General features: G+C 42.0%; 2 protein-coding genes across 4 annotated transcripts in view; one reads left to right on the top strand and one right to left on the bottom strand.

Moving 5' to 3' along the window:
* The window catches only part of LOC306906426 (uncharacterized protein), a 22,591-nt gene extending 5,302 nt beyond the window's left edge, over nucleotides 1-17,289 (top strand). The window contains exons 1-3 of one of the 3 annotated variants that reach the window (XM_079477816.1): nucleotides 11,542-11,720; nucleotides 13,599-15,045; nucleotides 16,122-17,288. In XM_079477816.1, coding sequence (XP_079333942.1) covers nucleotides 13,738-15,045; nucleotides 16,122-16,526 — 1,713 coding nt within the window. In that variant the 5' untranslated portion in view covers nucleotides 11,542-11,720; nucleotides 13,599-13,737 and the 3' untranslated portion in view covers nucleotides 16,527-17,288. The other 2 variants (XM_079477815.1, XM_079477814.1) reach the window with 2 other exon arrangements.
* On the bottom strand, nucleotides 17,171-24,925 carry irf10 (interferon regulatory factor 10). Its single transcript, XM_079477817.1, has 8 exons — nucleotides 24,636-24,925; nucleotides 23,778-23,967; nucleotides 23,555-23,619; nucleotides 23,379-23,418; nucleotides 23,175-23,279; nucleotides 20,305-20,691; nucleotides 20,084-20,202; nucleotides 17,171-17,731 (listed from the first exon to the last, which is right to left on the bottom strand). Exons 1-8 carry the CDS (start codon nucleotides 24,843-24,845, stop codon nucleotides 17,624-17,626), a joined length of 1,224 nt encoding a protein of 407 aa, XP_079333943.1. The 5' UTR covers nucleotides 24,846-24,925; the 3' UTR covers nucleotides 17,171-17,623.

Raw genomic sequence — 24,925 nt, 5'->3', positions numbered from 1 at the left:
TCAGACACGCACACAGGTTCATAGACACCCACAAGCATAAAACACAACTACATACTCACAGAGCACAATATAATGAACTTAATAATTTGTTTGGAAGATTTGAAACATCAGACTTCAAAACTGTGCAGAATCTGATTAGACATCAATTGGATTAAGGGCAGAAGGAAGTTTGTATAGACCTTTTAAAGGGTTAATATAAGGAAGGCTGTGGGTCCTGATACAATAATAGGGAGGGTATTAAGGTATGTGGGGCGGAGCTTAGTATTGTTTACAGTCATCTATTTCAAGTGTTACATGCTATGTTCCTAGGGCCTGTAAAGTTGCATTCATAGTGCCTGTGCCACGAATATCTAGACCAGCAGGCTTAAATGATTATCGTCCAGGAGCTTTGAAATCTACTGTAATGAAGAGTTTTGAAAAAATTGTGTCGGATCGTGTTCTTTGTGAAGTGCAAAGTCCAAAGTCATCTTGATCCTTTACAATTGGCGTATAGGAGGGGGAGATTGTAATGGTTAATATAATGGTTATTTTCTATCGCTCATTTGTGGAGAGTATTTTGACTTTCGGCTTCATTGCTTGGTATTTTTCACTGTCTGTATTAAATAAAAAGAAATTGAATAAATAGGAATGAAAATATCGCAAGTAAGATTGCAGGCCAACAGCAACATGCTATGAAAACATTATGTGAATCTCGGGTTCTGAGGAAAAGCCATAAAATTCTCTGCGAAGAATTACATCCTCTTTATGGTGAATTTGTTATGTGTTGTTAATGTAATGTAATGTGCTTTGCTTGTAATTGACAATGTTGTTGCTGTTGATGACTGGAGGGTGCCACAGATACAAGATGATTTTCCGCAAGGACAATAAATAAACAATACAATAAAATTATTAATTATCAGACTTCTATTAAGAGGGCCTTCCCCTAGCCACAGGGCCTAGAATACATACTGTGGATATCAAAATATAAAATAAATGGCCTGATAAAAGATTGTGTCTTATATATATATATACATATCCAAGTGTGCTTAATTGATTAATATTTATTTTTATTTAAAAAATATATATTGTCCAGACCTCTGTTTGGAAGAAAATATAAAGACCGGACCTCTTGAAACTATAATCGAATACCCCTGATATATACAGTATTGTCAGGTTTCCAACATCATCACCCAAATCATCACTCACCCCTCCCACTCGTTCACCTTCCCCTAAATACTAATCACTGTTATCTGCACCTGATCAGTCCACCACCTTTATATTCAGCACTCATTCATTTACTCATTGTCTGGTCTTGTCAATACAGGACTCACAGACTCTTGCTACTTACCTGAGAACACTTCAGTTTTCATCCAGAAAAGCCTTCATCTGCAAAAAAAGAGACATTGTTAACTCTTCAGTTCAGTTACAGTCTGGTTATCTACTATTATTAAACTCACAATTTCTCTCACTGAATCCGTGTTTCTGCAATTAAAGTTACATTTCTTACCACCTGTCTGACTCGAATTCTCCAGTGGTAATATCCCTGTCAAGTTTCATTCAGCATTTCAAGGAGGTTTTCGGCCAGACGGTTTCTAAGTTATCCATTCACGACCAACTCTACAACCTTCGTCAAGGAAATTCTTCAGTAAGTACATACGCTCTTCAATTTCGCACTCTTGTGGCATCTAGTGGCAGGAATGAGACTGCCCTGATAACAGCTTTTTTGTCATGGCCTCCAGCCAAATGTCCGACAGCTAAGTTGTATATGATGACTCCATGGAAATTGAGAACCTCATTCAGAAAACTATTTGAGTTCCTCAACGTTTGCCTGTGAAAGTTCTGTTACTGCTGTCAATCCTCCGCCTTCAGCTCCCGCAAAGTCCTCCTCCAGCACCCGAGCCCATGCAGATTGACTCAACTCATCTATCACCCATGGAACGTCAGCATCGTATTCATCTCAATCTCTGCTTATATTGTTGGGGTGACAAACATCTCATCAACAACTGCCCTGTTCGCCCCTCAGCGCCCGTCTGTAAGTTAAATTCAAATTCCCCCAAAGATTGAAACCTTGAATCGCACTACTGTACATTTGTTGACCTCCCGTGTCTGTGTCTCAGCGCAAGCTCTCATCGACTCTGCGGGGAACTTCATTTCCACTCAACTTCTCCAAAAACTGAACGTCCGTTATCACCGGAGCTCTCAAGATCTCAGAGTCCAAACCATTCAGGGAAAGTCGCTGGGCCAAGGTCTAATTCCCCCACACTGATGCTCCGCATAGGCTGTCTACACACAGAGAACATCTCGCGCTGGAGGAGTTCACTGCTGAGCTCATCCTGGGATGCCCTTGGATGGTACAACACCAACCCACCATCAACTGGAAATCCTGGGAGGTCCTTCGCTGGGGGAGAACTATGTTCATACCTGTCTAGCTCCGGTTAAGAAGATTCTGAAAACTCTTTCTTCCTCAACTTCTTCTTCATCTTCAAAGAAAGATCCAAGATTCCTGTTTACTCCACTTCAATTGAGAGTCCGGAGGTGCAACTTCAAGTGGAAGTTCCTGCGGCATACAGGGCATTCCAGGATGTGTTCAGCAAGCAGTTGGCAACCAAGTTACCACCACACCGGCCATTGGTCTGCGCCATCGACCTGATACCTGGAGCCACTCTACCCAAGGGCCGTGTCTATCCTCTGTCCATCCCGGAGCAGAAGGCCATGGAGGAGTATGTGGAGGAAGCTCTCCAGCAGTAGTTTATTCGTCCATCTAATTTCCCTAACGCTTCCAGCTTTTTTGTGACTACGAAAAGACATCTCAACTCTCAAACTGTGAAGTTTAGTTATCCCCTTTCTCTGGTCCCGGCCGCTCTGGAGCAGCTGTGTGGGGACTCCATCTTTTCCAAGTTGGATTTACGCAGCGCATATATTTTGATTTGCATCCGTCGAGGTGATGAGGGGAAGACTGCTTTCGTCACACCCTCTGGTCACTACGAGTATAGGGTCATGCCCTTCGGGGTGTCCAACGCACCAGCAGTCTTCCAGGGGTACATGAACAAGGTCTTCTGGGAGTATCTCAAAAGATTTGTGATTGTCATTATAGATGATACCTCATCTACTCCTCTTCGCTCTACGAACATCAGTGTCACGTCACTCAAGTACTGGAGAAGCTAAGAGAGCATAAGTTGTACCTGAATCTGGAGAAGTGTGAGTGCAATTCCTGGGCTACATCCAACTTGGAGTCCAGAGGGATCAGAGGAAGGTGGAAACTTTCCGGAACTGGCCCCAGCCCTCACCTGTGAAGGATCTCCAGTGATTCATAGGGTTCGCCAACTTCTATAGAAGATTCATTCAGAACTACAGTCTCATGAGTGCTCCTCTGAACTCATCTCTAAGGAGCCGGTCCCAATCTCTGTCCTTATCTCCAGAAGCCATCTCAGCCTTCAAACGCCTAAAAGAAGCCTTACAGACTGCTCCAATCTTGATCCATCCTTACCCGGAACTGCCCTTTATTGTCAAGGTCGATGCATCCTCTTCAGGGGTAGGAGGGGTCCTCTCACAGCGGCAGGGTATTCCTCCCAAACTCCATCCATGCCATCCATGCGCCTTCTCTAAGAAGCTACCCCCGGCGGAGCAGAACCATGACATCGGGAATCGGGAACTGCTCGCCATAAAGCTCGCATTAGAAGAGTGGAGACATTGGTTGGAGGGAGCTAACCACCAGTTTGAGGTCATAACTGATCATCACAATCTGGAATACCTCGGAGAAGCAAAAAGGATAAATCCTTGACAGGCTCGATGGGCTCTCTTCTTCACCTGCTTACCACAAGAGAAGGGTAACGAGGAACAGGTGTGGCCTGAATGGGTGCGAAGTGCAGCAATTAGCTAATGGCTGCCCAGCCGAGTGAAATAAACAAACAGGCATTGAGCGTGACAATGTAGTATTCTTAAACTCAAGCTTAATCTTGGATATGTGGAACACCGGGTGAACCCTTTTGAACGTGGGGGGCAGTTTGAGCCGAACCGTCACAGGGTTGAGAATCCTGGCGATGGGGTAGGGGCCGATAAATTTGGGTCCCAGTTTACGTGCAGGCAGTTTTAGAAGTAGGTCGGAGGTGGACAACCAAACCTTCTGACCGCGCACGTCAGCTGACGCCTTATGTTCACTCGTACGGACGAGGGCTCGTCTAGCGATCCTCAACGTGCGGAGCTATCTACTGATGAATGCATGAGCAGAAGGGACGGTGGCATCGGCTTCCTCTGAGGGGAATAACAGGGGTTGGCAGCCTAAACAGCACTGGAAAGGCGATAGTCCCGTAGACGACACCGGTAGAAAGTTGTGAGCGTACTCGACCATAGCATCAGCGTTTCTGCTGAGGCCACGCAATGTAGGACCCTCCCGAGGTCCTGATTAGCCCGCTCAGACTGGCCGTTAGTCTGTGGGTGGTACCCGGAGGATAGGCTTGCATTCGGCCCCAGAAGCCGACAGAACTCGGTCCAAAACTTGGATGTAAATTGAGGACCTCTGTCAGAAACCACGTCCGCCAGGAGGCCGTGAATACGGAAGACGTGATCTAACACAATGGCCGCTGTCTCCCTCGCTGATGGTAATTTGGGGAGTGGAATAAAATGAACCGTCTTCAAGGAAGCCCCGTCACAAAGTAAATGGCGATGTGAGACCAGGGTCTTGAAGGGGTGGGCAGCGGCCGGAGAAGTCCTGCCGGGGGGAGATTGGAGCTTTTGCTCACCGCTCAAACCGGGCAGGCCAAAACAAACTCGCCAACATCGCGCACCATTGACCTCCACCAAAACCGCTGCTTGACTAGCGAAAGAGTGCGAGCCACTCCGGGGTGGCAAGCAAGACCGGAGGAGTGCCCCCACTGGAGGACAGTGGTTCGGACCGACTGCGGAACAAACAACAAGCCCTCTGGGCAGTCTACAGGAATGGGGACGCCGCTCAACGCGTTGCGGACCTTCGACTCCACCTCCCAGGTGACCGCCGCAACCACTCGGCCAGGGGGTTTGCCGTTCCTACTACCCAGGCGATAGGAGATGTTAAAATTAAAACGCCCAAAGAAGAGAGCCCAGCAGGCTTGCCAGGAATTTAATCTCTTAACGTAACGGATATGTTGTAAGTTCTTATGGTCTGTCCAAACCAGAAAAGGAACCTTAGTGCCCTCCAGCCAGTGGCGCCACTCCTCCAGCGCCAACTTGACAGCCAACCATTCCTTATTACCGATATCATAGTTCCGCTCTGAGGGGGTCATGCGGCAGGAGAAGAGCGCGCATGGGTGCACCTTGTCGTCAGTGGGGGATCGTTGGGACAAAATCACCCCCACTCCTGTCTCTGAGGCATCCACCTCCACAATAAACTGACGGGATGGGTCGGGGTTGCAGAGGATGGGAGCAGAGACAAAGAGGCTTTTTAACCTGACAAAAGCCTTCTGAGCCTGTTCTGACCATGAAAATTGTCTAAGAGTGGTGGTGAGATTAGAGGCAGGGCGACCTGGCTAAAACCTTGAAGGAACTGCCTGTAGAAATTGGCAAACCCCAGGAACCGTTGGACAGCTCTACGATTCTCTCGGGTGGGCCAATCCGCAACAGTTTCTACCTTTGTGGGGTCCATTCGAATACCCTCTGGCGACAAGATAAACCCCAGGAACGGAACCGACCGTGCATTGAACTCGCACTTATCCACCTTAGCAAATAAGCGATTCTCTAGCAACCGGCGTAGCACCTGCCGAACATGATCCCGTTCGTTCTGAGAAAATACAAAAATGTCGTCAAGGTAGACGAAAACAAAACCCACACAGACCAAACGAAAAGACAAGGTTAAATAGTAGAAGGGTAACGAGGAACAGGTGCGGGTTGAATGGGTGCGAAGTGCACCAATTAGCTAATGGCTGCCCAGCCGAGTGAAATAAACAAACAGGCATTGAGCGTGACAATCTAGTATTCTTAAACTCACCATTTCTCTCACTGAATCCGTGTTTCTGAAAATAGTTTTAGATTAGATTAAACTTTATTGTCATTACACACATACAAGTACAGTGTAACAAAATGTAGTTTAGGTCCAACCAGAAGTGTAATAAGCAAGTGCAGGATATACAGTGTGCATAAATACAGAATACAGTATTAGAAAAATACTATACAGTGGGCATGGACTAAGAAAATATTTTACAGTAGGTATGTTCTATGAAAAACTGACAGTAGGTTTGTACTTTGAACAATATATACAGCTGGCTATATACTATGAGCAGAAATGTACAGGTGGCTATGAGCAGATAATAATTTAGACCAAACAGTAGTGCAAGTGCATAAATTATAGACATTAGCTATTAAAGTTGCAGTACAATAGATGAGTTAATGCAGTTATTGAAGTTACAGTGCAGTGGATGAGTTAATGCGGTTATTAAAGCTTCAGTGCAGTGGATGAGTTAATGCGGTTTTTAAAGCTTCAGTGCAGTATATGAGTTAATGCGGTTATTAAAGCTTCAGTGCAGTGGATGAGTTAATGCGGTTATTAAAGCTTCAGTGCAGTGGATGAGTTAATGCGGTTATTAAAGCTTCAGTGCAGTGGATGAGTTAATGCGGTTATTAAAGCTTCAGTGCAGTGGATGAGTTAATGCGGTTATTAAAGCTTCAGTGCAGTGGATGAGTTAATGCGGTTATTAAAGCTTCAGTGCAGTGGATGAGTTAATGCGGTTATTAAAGCTTCAGTGCAGTGGATGAGTTAATGCGGTTATTAAAGCTTCAGTGCAGTGGATGAGTTAATGCGGTTATTAAAGCTTCAGTGCAGTGGATGAGTTAATGCGGTTATTAAAGCTTCAGTGCAGTGGATGAGTTAATGCGGTTATTAAAGCTTCAGTGCAGTGGATGAGTTAATGCGGTTATTAAAGCTTCAGTGCAGTGGATGAGTTAATGCGGTTATTAAAGCTTCAGTGCAGTGGATGAGTTAATGCGGTTATTAAAGCTTCAGTGCAGTGGATGAGTTAATGCGGTTATTAAAGCTTCAGTGCAGTGGATGAGTTAATGCGGTTATTAAAGCTTCAGTGCAGTGGATGAGTTAATGCGGTTATTAAAGCTTCAGTGCAGTATATGAGTTAATGCGGTTATTAAAGCTTCAGGGCAGTGGATGAGTTAATGCGGTTATTAAAGCTTCAGTGCAGTGGATGAGTTAATGCGGTTATTAAAGCTTCAGTGCAGTGGATGAGTTAATGCGGTTATTAAAGCTTCAGTGCAGTGGATGAGTTAATGCGGTTATTAAAGCTTCAGTGCAGTGGATGAGTTAATGCGGTTATTTAAGCTTCAGTGCAGTGGATGAGTTAATGCGGTTATTAAAGCTTCAGTGCAGTGGATGAGTTAATGCGGTTATTAAAGCTTCAGTGCAGTGGATGAGTTAATGCGGTTATTAAAGCTTCAGTGCAGTGGATGAGTTAATGCGGTTATTAAAGCTTCAGTGCAGTGGATGAGTTAATGCGGTTATTAAAGCTTCAGTGCAGTGGATGAGTTAATGCGGTTATTAAAGCTTCAGTGCAGTGGATGAGTTAATGCGGTTATTTAAGCTTCAGTGCAGTGGATGAGTTAATGCGGTTATTAAAGCTTCAGTGCAGTGGATGAGTTAATGCGGTTATTAAAGCTTCAGTGCAGTGGATGAGTTAATGCGGTTATTAAAGCTTCAGTGCAGTGGATGAGTTAATGCGGTTATTAAAGCTTCAGTGCAGTGGATGAGTTAATGCGGTTATTAAAGTTACAGTGCAGTAGATGAGTTAATGCGGTTATTAAAGCTTCAGTGCAGTGGATGAGTTAATGCGGTTATTAAAGCTTCAGTGCAGTGGATGAGTTAATGCGGTTATTAAAGCTTCAGTGCAGTGGATGAGTTAATGCGGTTATTAAAGCTTCAGTGCAGTGGATGAGTTAATGCGGTTATTAAAGCTTCAGTGCAGTGGATGAGTTAATGCGGTTATTAAAGCTTCAGTGCAGTGGATGAGTTAATGCGGTTATTAAAGCTTCAGTGCAGTGGATGAGTTAATGCGGTTATTAAAGCTTCAGTGCAGTGGATGAGTTAATGCGGTTATTAAAGCTTCAGTGCAATATATGAGTTAATGCAGTTAATAAAGTTGCAGTGCAGTATATGAGTAATTCAGTTGTATTGCTGGTATTTGTTTTAAATAAATTGCATGGGCTAGTCACAGTGCCAGTAAACACACTTTGACACCAGTAAACACCACTTTGTTTTCAGTTAAGTGGTTGTGAATTAGCTATTTTAATATAGTTTGTAAACAAAAATGGCTGACATTGACTTATAATTCATGCGTCTGCATTGACATTTTGTACGTTTCCTTTTTTTATCATGTTAAGTCCCCTTTTGAATAAAGGCTTTGTATTTGGCAAAACTAAGACATAGCATAGCATATCTGTGGTGACATGTGTAAAGTTAACCGGTCTTATCTGGACCTGCTATGAGCAGTATTTGACCACACGTACTCTGTGTGCAGTGCGTAGAGCAACACGTATGCAGTACAGATCCGTGATGCGCCATTGTGCTTCGGTCCACGTCTTCTGTGTGATTCATTCAACAATGGGTGTTGATCAAACATGATTGATTGAAAAGGGTTTATGAAACACGTTATTTTCATCATTGTGATTCTCTGTTTTACATTTAGTGCGAGTGGTTTATAGATATATAACAGCCTCCACCGTAAACTTTAATGGTGTATACAGATTAAAAAACATGAATTTGAATTAAGTTTAGGACAACACAGCAATACAATAATAAACCTTTTCAGGATGAAACACAATAGGTGAAAAGAACGTACTATTTAAATGATATTCTATCTGTAGTTTTGATGTTGGGATGGCAAAATAACTTACCATCCGATGAAACTGCCTCCCATTCCTTTTCTTTAGCATTCATGTCTTTAAAACAGTACTGGGTGTGATAAATCACTTTGTATTTCTCTACCTCAATAATTAGCCGCGTGTCGTCCATCACGCTGCCTTCTTGTACTTTCTGGACCACCTGCTTGTCACTATCTGCATAGAAGCACCTTCCTCACGCAATATAAACACTGTAGAATATTTGTACTACACAACATTTTAATCAGCTTTTATTGCTTAATTAAACAAATAACATTCATGAAAAATGGTAGTAAACTTAATTTAAATAACTGCATTTCGATGTCAGTTCGTGTTCATTTTGAGCATGATGCGTGTGCTATCACTTTAAAACACTGGCTAGAGCACCTATTGAAGACTGGAGTGAGGTTTACCTGCACAGCTTTCACACTAGCTGGTGTCCGTTACACATGCATAATTAACGCGTAAAGATGATGAATTATAATCGTGTTCGGGTGTTGCGTCTTTTTGCTCTCGGCGCAGGGTGTCATTTCGCGTCCTATGCCACGGGCCGGCCATTTCCCTCATTATTGTTGAAGGATTGAATGTTTTGGGCACAGCGTGTTCATTTTGCTTAAGATGATGCTAAACTCTGCACCCCTAACCTAACCTTTCCACATACAGCGAGTCTTTCAGCTCTCTCGCTCTCTCTCCTCACCTTCACCTCCGCTGGTCTCCTGCAGAACTGTGCTGAATCATAAAGATTTCAGAGGCCAGAAACCCGATCGGAGCAGAGAAGTGCTGCATACAGGAAAACTGACTCTTACACGACACAGCATCTGAATTTATCTTGCCTTTAGTATGGTGCGTTTGTCAACCGTACTCTTTTCAATTTCTATACTTCAGAACGTCATTTAACATTTTAAAGTGTCTCATACATCATCAAAAGTTGGAGTGTGTTCTTCATCTATGCACGCTTGTGTATTTCTAGCAGATTTCAAATGACTATAGAATAAAATCTTGGAAAGTCAGTCGTTTCGGTAAGAAAAAACATAAACACAGGATTTTGTCATGAACATGGAACACAAAGTCTGCTGTGTTACTGCGCTCACAAAAGTGGTTGTGTGTATGCGTACATGTGGCCTTTCTAAATAATATCTGAACATCTTTCAGATAAGATTCTCTATTTTCTGTCTTTCGTTTCTCGCCACAAACAGCTTGAATGTTTGTGATGGAAAGTCCCATTAAACACATTATAATATCTGAATGAATGCTGAAACTACAGGATGTGTTACTCATGTCCAAAAACAGACATGGATTCTGTATCAGTCAGCATAAACTCACGTGCTGTTCACTGACTCACATACACAGATCTCCTCGAGTCATTACAAAACATATTTGAATGAAATGTATTATTCTTTTTGCTGTTTCATAAAGACGTTTGGTCCTTTAAATGACAGTGTTTGGCCTATTTGTTTCATGTAAAGCCATAAGATACTGTACACTGGCTTCAAAATGCAGATATGTTCTGTTTTGTTCAAAAACAAAGAAACAACTCGTCTTTTGTCTTGTGCCAAAGCTGCAGCTATGTTTGTTTTATTGTTGTAGTCAAGGGACGATGTTAATCCCACATTCAGAAGCATTTCAGATTTTAATGGGCTCTCTGTTGATATGTTCAAGTTTATTTGATGATATATAAAAGTCGACATCTTGTCCAGGCACTTTCAATGAGTTTTGCTCTAAAACATTCTATATTTTAACAAAAGAATCACAGCCAGCTGGAACTGTCATGAAATGTCATAAAAAGCTTTTCGGTCCAGCAGTTCTTGTACAATTCAACCCAGTCTCCTTCAAACAAGAGTCTATTTAAAGCATGTGCCGGTATTCTCCTCTAGATACATGTCTTCAAAGAGAACGCTGACACCGCATCTGCTGGACGTGAGCTGTGTGTGTGTGTAGGTGTGTGTGTGTGTTAGTACAGTTTTGCTTTGACTCAGAGGTTTCTATAACAGCGCTGACTCGGAGATGGAGGGTTTGTGTAGGATGCGTCTTCAACATTTTCTCTCCTACTCAAGTGAACTTATACAGATTTTGGCCTTTCAACTTTCTTCTGTTTCTTCGTTCTCTCTCAATAAGTCGATCGCTCAACTGCTTTAACTCATGTGCTACTGATTTCAATTTGTCCATTTCCAGAAGTCTTTTCACACAAATAATCTGATGGCATGTAGTAATTGTAATGTGATGTGATGCCGTTCTGTTTTTTGCTGCTGTTGGCCATTGTTACTAGTCTTGTCTTGTTATAATAGAATGTCAGTCAATGGTCAAATCGGCTTATTTTCTCCATGTAACACTGGTTGGGAGTGTATTGTCAAATAAAATGTACTGTGAATTAAATATAAACATTCACAGTTATTGTTTTTTTACAGTTATGTATTGCATTGGATTTTACGCGACAGAAATTCTATTGACGACAGCTTACAGTGTAACAAATCTCTGAGATCTACATGCTTGTTACGTATGTAAATGCATATGTTTAGAGTTGTGTGTGTGTGTGAGCGACAGAAAGAGAGGGTGACCGGGAGTGTGTGTTTATCCCTTTCACAGTGAGTAAGGCGAGTGGGCGACAACAGCAACTGGTCTGCCTGTGTTGTTGCGTAGCAGACGTGCCTCACACTGCACGATATTACTCATTTCCTCAGCCCTGTATATACACACACACACACACACACACACATACACACAAACTCTTACACTTTTTCACAGCACGCCTCGCAGCCTTTTCGATATGTTGTGACTCTACAGTTTGTCTGCTGTATCTGCACACCCCGTGTCTGCAGCGTGTGTGTGTGTTGAAGAGAGGCAGGAGTGAGTGGCGTCACACGGATCGCATCTGCTCATCGCACACCAGCAAGGTCAGTCACATCAGGTCAGCGTACCTTTGTTCATGATCCGCTGCACGAGCGCTCCAGAATTGACATTCTTGTTAAATCTGTGCATGTGCTTTGCGCTATGTTGGTAGCTTGTTCTAGGCGTTTTGGTAAGATCCTGTGAGGTCACTGCAGTGATGGTGCACATCACAGTTAAAGTCTGTTGTGTTTTGTAAGCTTTTGAGGAGATGATTCATCATGAATGAAAAGTGTCTGTAAGTTGGTGCCGTCGGAGAGAACTTTGCAATGGAATCCAGCTGGATAAGATAATCAGCTTTGCGACAACTTCGGCTACAATGCTCTGCAGCCGTGGTATTTTCTTCACGTTAACCTCAAGAAATGTCCCTGCTTAATGTGTTAAGTAAGTTTGGCTGCCAACACTACATGAAGGAAAGAGGGCTTTGTTTTTTATGCTTCTTAACATACAAGACAGCAAATCTCTTTTCTTTAACAGGGGGACAGGCTTGTATGAATCAAATGGATTTCAGAAACTCCATATATACGGAACAAATTTGCTGTGTGTTTTGGATTTCAGCAACGTGTGTTGTAATTGTTCATAAAAAAACAAACTCCTGTCTAGTTTTTTTGTTGTTGTTTGTTTTGTATCGTTCATAATTCCAAAGTGTTGAAAACAGAACGATGCGGCAATGTCAGTTGTGTGCTTGTTTGTGAGCCTCGGAGTAACACTCTTCTATTTTACTTCATGACTCTTTCAAGATTTCCATGTTTGGGACATGTATTACATCTTTCATGTACAGAAGAAATGTCGAATGTATTTTAATTATTTGTTTGCATTCCACATGTACATGACTGGTCATTCATAGAAACTCATTTGCTTCTGAAGAAGTCAGTGATCGAACGGCTGTACATCAACTCACTTGTGAGGTCAAAGTGAACAAACTATTGTAACTAATCTATTTTATTGCTTTATTTTCCCAAGAGCATCCCTATACAACCCTAGCTCTCAACCTTGTATGGTCACTGTAGATGAATGGAATCAGTTTCCATGGAGACAGCAGCAGGGTATCAGGTTCAGTCCGTGCAGACAGTGTGGTAGACAGAGGCGTTGAGAAAGAGAGCAGATGTTCTGGCAGCACAGCGTAGTCAGATAGAAGTATCTAATTTAGAGCCTTCGGAATGACATTAGAGAAACTCCTCCACACCATGTTTCGAATGAAAAGTGTTTGCTTTCAAAGCTGTAAGAAACATACCCCTGGGTTTGATTTTTGTCTTTATTTTACAAATGGCTATTTATAAAATGGAACTTCTACCGCTACATAAGATTCAGCTATAAGGTCACATCTTAATAAACCACGGCAAACTTGCAAATAGAATCCCCTGCCATAGGGTAAAAGGTATCAGTAGCCTATGTGTTTTATGTGTTCACTTGTAGCGCATCAACAGTGTGGCGATACTCTTATGGATGTTCAGACTCTCAGTAGGCCAATTTATGGCCCTGACAAAAAAAATAGATTTTTAGAGTTGGTTATTTTCACAAGAAAATGTATGTCTTTTGAAGGAGAAACAGATCAAAGACCAAATACAAATTACAGGTTCACTTGTGCGTGAGTGTGTTTACATACAGTAATCTACTTTGCTTAACCAAGATATGTTCCAGTGATATCATGAAATAATGTGCGCCACGAAAACAAAACCAGACATACATTAACTTAATGCTGGCTTTGTTGCAATGCTCACTCTCAAAATCTGTATTTCTACCCATTGTTTTACTTCATAGCCAACCAATTACATACTGACCACCCATGTGATGAATGTTGATATAGAGAGACTTGAAGATCAATTGAAAACCCGGTGTATAGCCAGTACGAGACAATAATGGTTTGCTTTTTTCTTTCATCTCAGGTTAATGAACGTGGTTCTGAACGTGGCCGTGTTTGACGTGATGTTGTTCAGCAGAAGAACTTGTGTCTCTCCTGGCCCCTCGTTCTCCCCAGCTGCCCATGTAACCTAGTCTGGCCCAGCAGGCCCGGGGGACTGCCCCATGAATCCAAGCCCAGACCGCAGCATAGAGTGTCTTCCCCCCAAGAAGCGCGAGTCCCGACAGGGCTCGTCAGATCAGCCAGTCCCAGAGAATGACTTCAAACCCCCTGCCCCTCTACCAAGCCGAAGGCATCGTCGCTCCACAGAGGGTCACAGGGAAATTGCTGATCTTCACCCACCTCTTCTGCCCCCGCTGCCACCCCTTCCACCATCGTTGCCGTGGCAGGTGTCCTATGCCCCCTCCATGCACCACTCATACCTGCCAATTCAAGTGGGTGAGAGGCGAGGGTTGCTCTCGGCATCCTGGAGAGACACAATGTGTGGACGGGGAATGGAGGGAGTATTGGATCACCCTGCTTCCCACCATTCCCGCTGGCTCCGTGGTGATGTCCCTCCCCTAAACTTGCAGCCATTTATCTCAATGCCCACCTTCAAGAACGTCTACATGAGTGAGTCCGCAGAGATGTGGTCCTACAACCACAATCGACGAGACTACAGCTCCCCCTTTTCCTCTCACCTTTATCCTCGGTCAACAGTCTATCCCCACTTCACCCTCCCTGATAGCGGGCTCAGGTACCACAGTAGAAGGCCCAATGGTGTAGATGGCCCAGACAGTGGGTCTAGCAGAAGAGCACCCTTGTGCGATGATGATGGAAACTGTATCATGAACAGCTTGGAGGGCTCCAGTGCTAGTGGCAGGAGAACACAAGAGGACACAGCTAGACAGAGCACTGGGAAAGGCATTCGGGTGCAAGAGAGCACCAGTGCACATCCCTCACCACGAAACAGAGACCCTCGGAGAACACAAAAGGCTCTGGTGCCCCCATTGTCAGATGCAAAGACAGGAAAGACAATCGCTTCTCAGGACTATAACAGTGGAGCTCAAATCTACTATGCCCTAGGCTCCCTCTGTCCTACTGCTCATCAGAACCCTCAGGCATACCCTCAGCTAAGCCCTTCCTTCCCTCCAAGAAAATCTCAGCCCTCCCCACACAGCCAGCACAACAGCCATGGGGCTGAGACAGAATGGGATACCTCCGCGGGACTGTACTGCCCTGCCGTCGCTGTGCTCACTGGCCCCGACCCACCTGCCTCTGCAGTCCTACCTCATTTTGCCAAAGGTTCCCTTATTGAACTGGCCGGTGGCCGTCTCAAGAGGGTGGAAGAGTTAAAGACAGAGGATTTCTTGCGCAGTGCTGACACCTTGCCTGAGTTTCACCTGACCACCTGCACTATATTGTTAATCTCAGCTGGACCCACCCATGGATTCAACCATCTGCAGGTCCTGCTCACAGACCGCAACACTCAGGTGAGCCCAGAAGAACGTTTAATTTTCTCTGGTTTGGTTATATCCACATTTTGGGGTGTATGTCAACGCTTCAATTGTTAGTTTACTCAAAAATGCTTATTCTTGTAATAAATCAGTTAACTTCCATAAAATACAAGACAAGATATTTAGATTTTCTTCACATTTAATGAAAGTGCATTGGTGATTCATTCATAGACAGACACTCATATTCTTTCTAACAACTGTATTTAAAGTCATAGTTCACTCAAAAATGTAAATGATGTCCTCGTTTGATATCAAAGCTGTATGTTTTTTTTTTCTTCTGAAGAAGAATACAAAAGAAGATCTTTTAAAGAATGTTGTTAACTGGCCCCCACATGTTTCCATACAAAGGAAGTGAATTGGGGCTGATGACAGAATTTTCATGTTTGGGGGAACTATCATTTTAAAGGAATAAAGTGAGGCAGAGTTCAGAACACCATGAGGATAAGTAAATAGTGAAACATCTCTTTAACTGCCAATTGAGAAGGTACTTTCAGCTTGATTGAATAATAACATGTACGCTTTCTGCAAGAGCATTTGACATAACTATAAAAAGGTCCAAGCCTTGCGCATTATTTGTAATGTTATGGTGACGCCTAGTGGTTAAATATCAAATGGATGTAGTGGATAAAGACGATTCACGTTTTCATCCTTAAGTGAAGTACTTCTTTTATTTACAAGTGAAATACTATTGTAATGCCGTGAGCGTTTGGTGAAAACCCAGATTCATGTGAGAATTTCTTTGGTTGCTGTAAAGGCTGTTTAAACTTTTGATGGACGACCATTTGTACTATATTATGATACATTTCTCACATCGGAAGCAAGTATGCAAACCGGTGTGAAAACAGCTTTGATCTGAAAATGTGACTGCCTCAATCACCACCACCAACAGATGGAACATTTATTAAAACGTTTAATTGTCAATGTAGAAAAAGTACTATATCTTAAAATAGCGTTTGTGCTGAATGTTTTTCAATTATTAAGTGTTTTGACCGTTAAGTTTTGTCTTTGGTAATATGAAAAAAATACACAGCTGTACATCTTTGTTCCTACAGGAGCTACTCACAGTCTTAGCTGAATATCCATTTTTTGTACGGGATCATGGCTGGTCTTCATGCAGTCCTCACCGAAGCGCCCAGCTGTATGGCCTGCAGTGCCGTCAGCTCAGCACAGGTGACGTGTGTCTGGCACTGACTCCAATACCCACTCTGCAGTTTGCGCACTTCGGCAGCCAGGTGCAGCGTTCAGAAGTTGGGATGCTTACTTGCACAGAAACAGCAGAGATAATGCCCCCTCCCCCAGCACCTCCCCCTCTCCCTGTGGCCCTGACTTCTCCCCCTGTTCTGCATAGAGATCGGCCCAGAGCGCGCAAAAGACGATGGTCTGCCCCCGATCTCCAGTCAGGGATCGACACTAGCCACCGTTTACCGCATGGCTGTAAGCAGGAAAGAAAGCAGTAAGCAGGAGCGATAAGGTGACGAAGACTTGCAACTGGTTCTTTTTTGTAACCTCACACACTCCATGGTAAAATCTTGGGTAAATAGTTCCTTGTTGTTAAATATGCGTTAAATAACATGCTGGGAATGCCCAAATTGAGACAATCAAAAATCACTTATCTGTGATGCCATGCACCTTTTACTTATGCTAATCTCAACGCAGCATTCTTCTGCAGGGTATGTCTTCATGTCAATCAGTATTATGACGACAGATAAAAAAAGATAGAAGTCTGCTGTTATTTACGCAACGCATTCTTGTTTCATGTTTATGAATGTATTAGCGGCCTTCAGCCAAGCTTTCCGTGTGGGGTCCGTATGCTAGCTCACTTTAGCATTATTCTCCAGTCTTTTCTCACCAAGGGAAAAGACACTACCGACCCCACACGCCAGCTGGGAATTCCACGGACGCGCCACCCTGGGGTTGGTGTTTCGGTGTGACGGTGCTATCAGAAAGCTCCTCTGGTGATCTGTGGTTTTCCCCTCCATGTTTCTGTGTGATCGAAAGCAGGGAATAAACATGGAGATCTCAGATACGGGTATATCTACTGTTGATCAAGCACACTCTATCACTTTATTTTTCCTGTTTTATTTTTGTTCTTGTGGTTTTTCAATAACTTTTGCTGTTTTTTCTTTATAAATGTTATAGTTCTAAAAGTGTATATTTTTAAAGTTGTGAAACTGTTATGAAATGTTCCCTAGAAATAAAAGAAAGGCTTTATAGATTTATATGGGACGTGTCCAATTCATATTTTTTCATCTTAATCACACTACAAATCAAACCAACACAATATAAAAAATGCATGATTAAGGCATTCTGATTTTAGCAAATAGTACAAAAATGTTCTCAAGTCACACACGTGTGCATTTTACAATAAGCATGTAATGTTACAAGCTAATGTTAACACGTGTAAACTTTCTGAAATAAATTAATCAAGTTGTTTATTTGTTTATTATTCTGTCCGAATCCTCATTATTGATAGAATAAAGACTTTGTTTGATAATTACAAACAATTCCCCATTTTGTTAGATGACGAAAGGTTTCTGTTGTGATAAAGGCGTGGCTATGCATCGCTTTGCATACAGCTCCTTTGTGAGGGTGAACGCTTCGTCTCAGCATTCTTAGATGGATCGTGTCTCTCTAGACACTCCACAGCAAACAGAGGCATCACCTGCACACAGAGACAGACATCATTTTCACTCATTCCATCACGCCCTCCACTGGTAAGTCAAAGAACTGCTGTGTGAATTACACACACAAGACATCAACCAATCACTGCTTTGACGTTTCATGGTCAGCTCGCTGAAATAGGAGATCAGGGGTTCAATGACCTTGGAACTCTGGAACTAAGATAAGGACATTTTTAAAAGATAGTTTTCTTCTAAAGAGTATTTTACTATCCTGCTAATGAGCTTTTTTAAAGTAACAAGCACATGTATAAATGTGCACTGTGTTGGTTGAAGAGTTTCATTTCTGAGATGATTTTCTATTGGAAACCGATTTTGGCTGAAAGATTTTGATCATTCTGTTTCTGGACAAAAAGTATTGAAATGATGAAGGAAGAATATTTTCTGAGTAATCCATTGTTTTCAAGATGGGATCAAACTATTTTGAGTCAAATAATGAACAAAAAACTGAGCAAACTTTCAAAGGACAAAAGTCATTCTTTATTTTAAATTGTTTTTGCGTGTAACTCAAGACATATTAAAGATATCTTAGTATCATTTTACTTTAGAATATGGAGATATGTTTAAGTTCATAATACATTTGTGTCTCCACTGATTTACTGTGAAATGATTGAGATCCTGTTGCTCTGCCGCTGCCAGAACGTTAAGCAAAGTGACGTTACTAGTATAACTACATTTCTCATTAGCCTGTTGGTGTAAAGTCGCTGTTTTCTGAACCAAATAGGTCTCAGAAGCTCAAAACTGGAAATACGACTGCTAAGGATCACTGTTCCTGGATCAGCAAGTGACACCACCACCATTCACAGATCTGTCTGACATCTAATTGGCCACGCTGGGTGCCACCCCAAAATTGTATTTGCTACTGATATTGATTGACATGTGATTAGTCGCTGAAAGACGCCATTATTTTGACATTCGTATAGTGCATTTACATACGATGAGAGAATACGCTGATTGAGAGATGCAGAGAAAGGAAGCGTCGTATTTGAAGTTTCACTGTTTAGTCTTGGGTTCAGGATATCTGATTTTCCATTTAATGAAAATAAACAAATGTTGATTACAGCGTTACGATTTGATCTGCACCATTACAACCAATCACAGTTCAGCGTAGGAACATACTGGCCAATCATTGGCGTTTAAAGGGTTCACCGGTGCTGTGCTGAAAGGGGAGCTGTGCTGAAGTGCACTGCACTCACAAAGTTCATCATGATCAACCGCTTACACAAAAGGATTTCAGAAAAAGATTCAACGTGCAGAGTAGTCCGACTCTTTCAAGTATAACCTGCAGTCATTGAGTGTTTTACTGATATTGAATGTTCCATCATTTTATATACAGTATATAGGGCTATATTCTATTTTCATTTTCATGGTCCCAGAGGAATCAGTGTTTGCTTTATTAAAGCACGAATAACAGCAATCAAATCTTTCATAAACGTTTCTCACCTTGTAATGTATGTATTGTAAATCTAAAAGTTATTATTGAGATTACAACATCAAGGGCAATAACAATCAACAACGATTAGTTTTTAGTCTTGCAGTCCTACGCAGTGAGCATATGTTTTATATTGAAAACATTAGACATGCTGCTCTGATCCACATCAGTTTAAAACCACTTCTGCTGCTTTGTTTCTGCGTTAAACTCTTTTAGTCTTTTCAGTTTGTCTGCGTAGTCTGTAAGAATATGATATACTGTACATATGCAATATTATCGTTATTATTTGACATCATGAATCATGATTACAATTTCAATATCGATAACAGGGCTCTAGACTGTGACTGTGTTTCCTGCCGGTGCGACTGCCAAACTGATCATCAATTTATATAATTTTTGTGAGTTATAAATGTAATGTTGCACGAGCGGTGCATCCAGTCACTCCATTTTCTCTCCCCTCCTTCAGCCATTCGCTTATCTATCAGTGCCCCCGCCCCTCAAAGACTGATCATGCGCGGGTGAAGAAGAGACACATTTACTTCTATTGATGATGAAGCGGAAGGACCTACAGAGCGGAGCTACAAAAAATATGTTTCGCCTGCAGAACACAAGAATTTCCCCAGAAGGTACCGAACAGCAATGATAACTATTTGTGTTGCGTGTATTATATGCAGTGTGAAGCTAATGCAGAAAATGTGTTTAAACAAAAGATCTCTGTTTGTTATGTTCATCAAACAACAAAGGACGCGCCCAAAACACTAACTGATATTAAATTAATTGTGTTCTCCCTCTGAGTTGTTAAGATACAGAAAGTAGTAGCATACAATCATCTTTCACTTTCATGGCACACAGGATAAAGCAGTTGATCCAGAACTGTTGAGTACAGAAACACTTGAACACTTACCTGTGCAGTGATGAGTTTGTTGCTCTTTGGTTGACTGGTGTCAGGGAACTCCTCTCCAAAGCACAGGTCCACCACATATCTCGGCTCAGGCCCCGTGCCCTGCCGGTGATTTTGTAACTCTGCAGAGAATGCGGCCAGAATTGTGAGTGGCGATGGAAAAATCACCCAAAAGCATTTGGCTATAAAAAACAGATGCCCAGAGAGGCCATGCACTTCTGCACCTTGTGAAAAGATGGTCATATCTAGCAGCTTGCAGGTCCTCTCTCTCTCTAGCTTGTTGGGTTTCTCTCTGTGTGCAGCCAGAGGACCGTCCCAGTACACCCGGCCCTGGCAGAAGCGTTTGATGAAGACGCCGTCCGGAGCCACCCACACCAGCACACCCTTCTCCAGGTGGGGCAGCAGACGGCTCATTGCCTCAGTGATGCCTTGGGATAGGGGCACAATGTCCGGATCGGGGAAGAAGACTTTCTTGGCTTGACACGGCCCGTAGATGCGCTCATTCCCAAGCGGAGCACAGCCCTGCAGGATGAAGCAGCCGTCTGGAGATGAAGATACAGCGCTGTGCACCAGGTTACCGTGATAAAACAGACGCACCTCCAGACGGCAGTCTGCAAACACACACAACACTAATCAAAATCCTCAATCACTTTCCAAAGCACATCATACGCTAGACCAGGGGTTCTCAAAGTTTACATTCAAAGGTCTTAATCTGAATTCTCGTCAACGTCAAAGGTCCAGTACACATAGTATTTCAAAACTTGCTTTTAATAAACTTTAAATAACAAATTATATCTATATGAAGAGTTTATTTGCAAAAACAGATAACTCAGTTTAAAAAAAATTAATCATGTTTTTATCATGGTGTTGTGTAAGTGCTGTTTTTTATATTATTACTTAAAGAGTATGTAACATTGGATTTTTAAGGTCCTACTTTGGTTTATTTAGTGTCCAACAACTAGTCTATGTACATACAAGGTCTTAAAACACTATTGTCATAATAATAGGCAGTTTTTCTTACCATACCTCTTGACTGACTCTCAAATGATTTGTTCTGCAATTCATCTGTCTAATCCCCTCCTATCCGTGAGCCTAGTGTTATGTGATTGGTCAGATGGTGTAGTCTGTTGTGATTGGTCAAACCTGTTCAACTTGTGCCACAAACGGAACGCCTATCTTCATTACTGGAGTCTGTTGTGATTGGTCAAACGCGTTCAGCTTGTGTCGCAAATGAAGAATCATCATTACTTGATTACGGTTTACAGTTGGTTGGATATTATATAAAGTGTATAGATAGCAGTTTGAGGCCGAGTCTGAAGAAGAAACACGCTCATCAAAACTTCCAGTGTGACAACATGCAGGTTGTGCTTTTGCTCATCATTGAAATAAAATATTATTCTTACTTAAAATACTGTTAATACATTAGTAATAATATTATTTTGTCTGTACTGTGCGTTGTTATGTAAGATAGAGCATTTTAGAAAGTCAACGTAATAAAAAATTATTTTAGTTTCACCCTTATTTATCTGTATAGGTTCAAAAAGGACATTTACACTTCTCTAGTACCAGTATTATACTTGGACTAGTTGTCACGCATACAGTGTACGGTGTTTGTATCTTCAGATGTTATTACAATACAGATAGTAGTCCACTCAGTTCTTGAAATAAATACTTTGAGAGTAAATAGATTGAACACTTAAATTAGCCGAGTTCATAGCTAGATAAACAAACTGTAATACCCCAGAAATATCGGTAAATGTTAACGTGGTATGCATTATCTAAACACAGACATAAGGTACACAAATATGTGTTTATGTTAAGACAAAAATAAGTAGTCACACTTTAAGGTTTTGATTCGGTGGAGCTAACAGTTCCAAATAAAGTTGGTATTTCCCTCTTCAACATATCCTGCAGTGAACACGCCAAGATAATTGAAGTGTTTGGTGGAGGAGAGTGAAGTTTTCATGGCAGTCCCAGTTAAACGCAGGAGAGGAATATTTCTACACGCCGGTTAGAGACTCGGACCAGGTCACGTCTCGTTTGCCTGATTCAGAGTCATCTCCATTTTTTACAAGCCAATAACTTTGTAATTAATTTGTCTTCGGACTTACAACTTGGCAGACTGCTTACTTGCAAACACTGCAACATAACACACTGCATGAAATGTAATTTTCATGATCTAATGTTACTTACTCTTAAATAAAATTAGCCAACTGCAGTTGTATTGATATTCATTTGAATGCCCAATAAAAACATTGTTTCTAAACATCTTATGAACAAGTATTTTTCTTTTCATATCAACTCTTCATATGGCAATCATCATACTGATGGCGTCATCTAGTCGTAATGGTGTTTACTGTCTTAACTGTTACATTCTGTTGCCATTCTCACTTACATATTTTCTGTTTATGAAATACTTCAATGTAACTTTTAGTAAATCATGCAGCACAAATGTCTGCAACAAACTACAGTAGGCTACGTTCATGTTCATACTGTATGCCCAGGCAGGCTGCAACAGTGACAGAGTTAGTTTTGGAAATGCAGTTCTGCTCAGTCAGTTGAATGTGCTGCTGTTTTCTGCACAGATAGACCAATTTTTGTGCACTTTTCCTGAAGAAGTCGGTAAATACTACTAAAGGTGGAAAAAACGTGGCGTCCGGTGTACATAAGCAGCGTGCAAAACGTTCTCTGCCAACTGAAAACGATTAAAATCTAACAGCAATGTTTGTGTGTGTTTGTTAGGCACGTGGCAGATCCAGAGCAAATTCCCTCCCGGTGCAATGAAATGCAAGTTGCAACCAGTTTTTTTCTAAAAACCTCTGGTAGGACACTGAAGATTTACTAAAAAGATGCCACTTACTTTTTTCATGTAAACCAGGGGTGTCAAACTAAATTCCTGAAGGGTCACAGCTTTGCACAGTTTGATCCAACCCACACCTGTTTGGATGTTTCTAGCCCCTAACTGTGCAGAGTTGAGGCCCTCCGGAAATTGAGATTGACACCCCAGTTGTAAACTGTCATATGCAAATATTTGAAGCTGTGTGCATCATAAACAGTGTCAAAATAGCATGTCTTTAGGAGCCTGTTCTCTTACCAGACAAGGGCACTTGAGATAGATATGCTGAAGGAACAAACTGAGAATGGCCTTTGGTTTCTATTCCAGGAGTACAGGCATACGATTGGCCGTTGGCTGATCTCTCTGCAAACACAAAGTAAAAGTGAAAAGGTCAAAAGTGAAACATTTGGCCTGCGTTTTATACGTTATATAGATTACTGTGTGACCTAAAAAAAAACGAACCAGTCCATCCTCTGTTTGACTCGCCCAGTGAGCTGACAAGCTGAAGGTGAAGAATAAAGCATAATAATTATGAACAAAAAACACCTTCAGCTATTGAAATGTGTCCATGAGGTGAAAGTGAAACTAAATGAAGAGTGCACTTGGGGATTTCCACAAGACTTGTCATGTGACTGTACCTGTATTGGCAGCTGTGTTTCTCTCAGAGCCCCATCCTCTATTACCTCCTCATTTACACACATGTCTAAAGAAGGGAAAGAGCAAGTACATATTTACTTAACAAGTTAAATGTTTAAAACCCAAAACAAAGTTAGCAAAAAACTCATTTCTTGAACATGAAATGTGCAAATATGTGAACAGTTGAACAGTTGAACAGAAGCGGAGGTCTTTATAATGCTGTACCTGCGACTCGTCCAGTGTCGTCCAGGATCCGGTAAACCTTATAGGGTTCAGAGATGTCCAGCTGACTGCGTTCTGGAACTTCCTGGAAATCTGTGCTCTTGTTGAGGGCACAACGCAAGCGGGTTTTCCACGTGGAAGGATCTGCTTTGTCCTTGCCCTCCTGAAATTTACCTTTGTACATGGCCCATGCCTGAGACACAGTTAATAAGTTCAATGAACGTGCAGTCAGCCAGTAATGGAACATCTCAACACAGAGCGAGAAAGAGATTATTCTGTGGCTGTTTAAACGCATTTGACCACAAGATCGTCTACATTCCTGTCAGGCTTTCTACTGTCCTATAAAATAAAAAAAGGCTCAAAGCTAAATATAATTCAAAACACAGTTATGATCAGCAGGCTGTGTAATATGAGAGATTTTGTTTCTTGTTTTAACTTAGATTATGAACATTTGACTAGCAGTGTCTGCCAAAAAGCATAACCAAAAGCATGCTTCAGAACAGAGAAGAGAAAATGCTTCAAAGTTTTGATCAATTACTATGAATTGGCCTGCTATCGTCTTCAACGTTATGTTTAACTACTACTTAATTTGATTTTATGAGATGAAGGTGGAAAAAAGAAAACATATCGCCAAAAGGTTCGGCCACATATATCAGCCATTGGTTGTCCTGATTTCTAAAAATCGGCATCGAGAAAAACCCATATTGGTCGATCTCTAATTTTTACCTTTCTTTTCGTTTTTTATATTTGTAAATCTGCAAATGATTTGGAAATACGAATATACATTTGGTCATGCCAATAATGCAAACTTAAAGAGAGAGAGAGAGAGAGAGAGAGAGAGAGAGAGAGAGAGAGATGCACCTTAAAGAGCGCCGCGTCCTGGTTCTGTCTGTAGTCCTGTTTGGCAGCATGCTTCCAGGGGATTCTGAACATGCTCTTCTCGTGGTTTTCCCAGCTCAGTCCAGGGTATTTCCCACTGTCTATCTGAGCTATGAGCCATTCTCTCAGTCTCATGTGTTTGGACCGGTCTTCCATCGCTCTAAAACACCGTCGGATGACATAAATCCACATAGAAAGCAGCACAGTGAAGAAGAAATGAAAGCTTAGATCACCTCGCAGCGGAATATCATCTCGTTTAAAAGCGAAAGTAA

The sequence above is a fragment of the Barbatula barbatula genome (genome assembly GCF_947034865.1).
Source record: "Barbatula barbatula genome assembly, chromosome: 17".
NCBI classification, from domain to species: domain Eukaryota; kingdom Metazoa; phylum Chordata; class Actinopteri; order Cypriniformes; family Nemacheilidae; genus Barbatula; species Barbatula barbatula.
The sequence above is the reverse complement of the archived record's forward strand: the minus strand, read 5'-3'. Positions and strand labels throughout refer to the sequence as shown.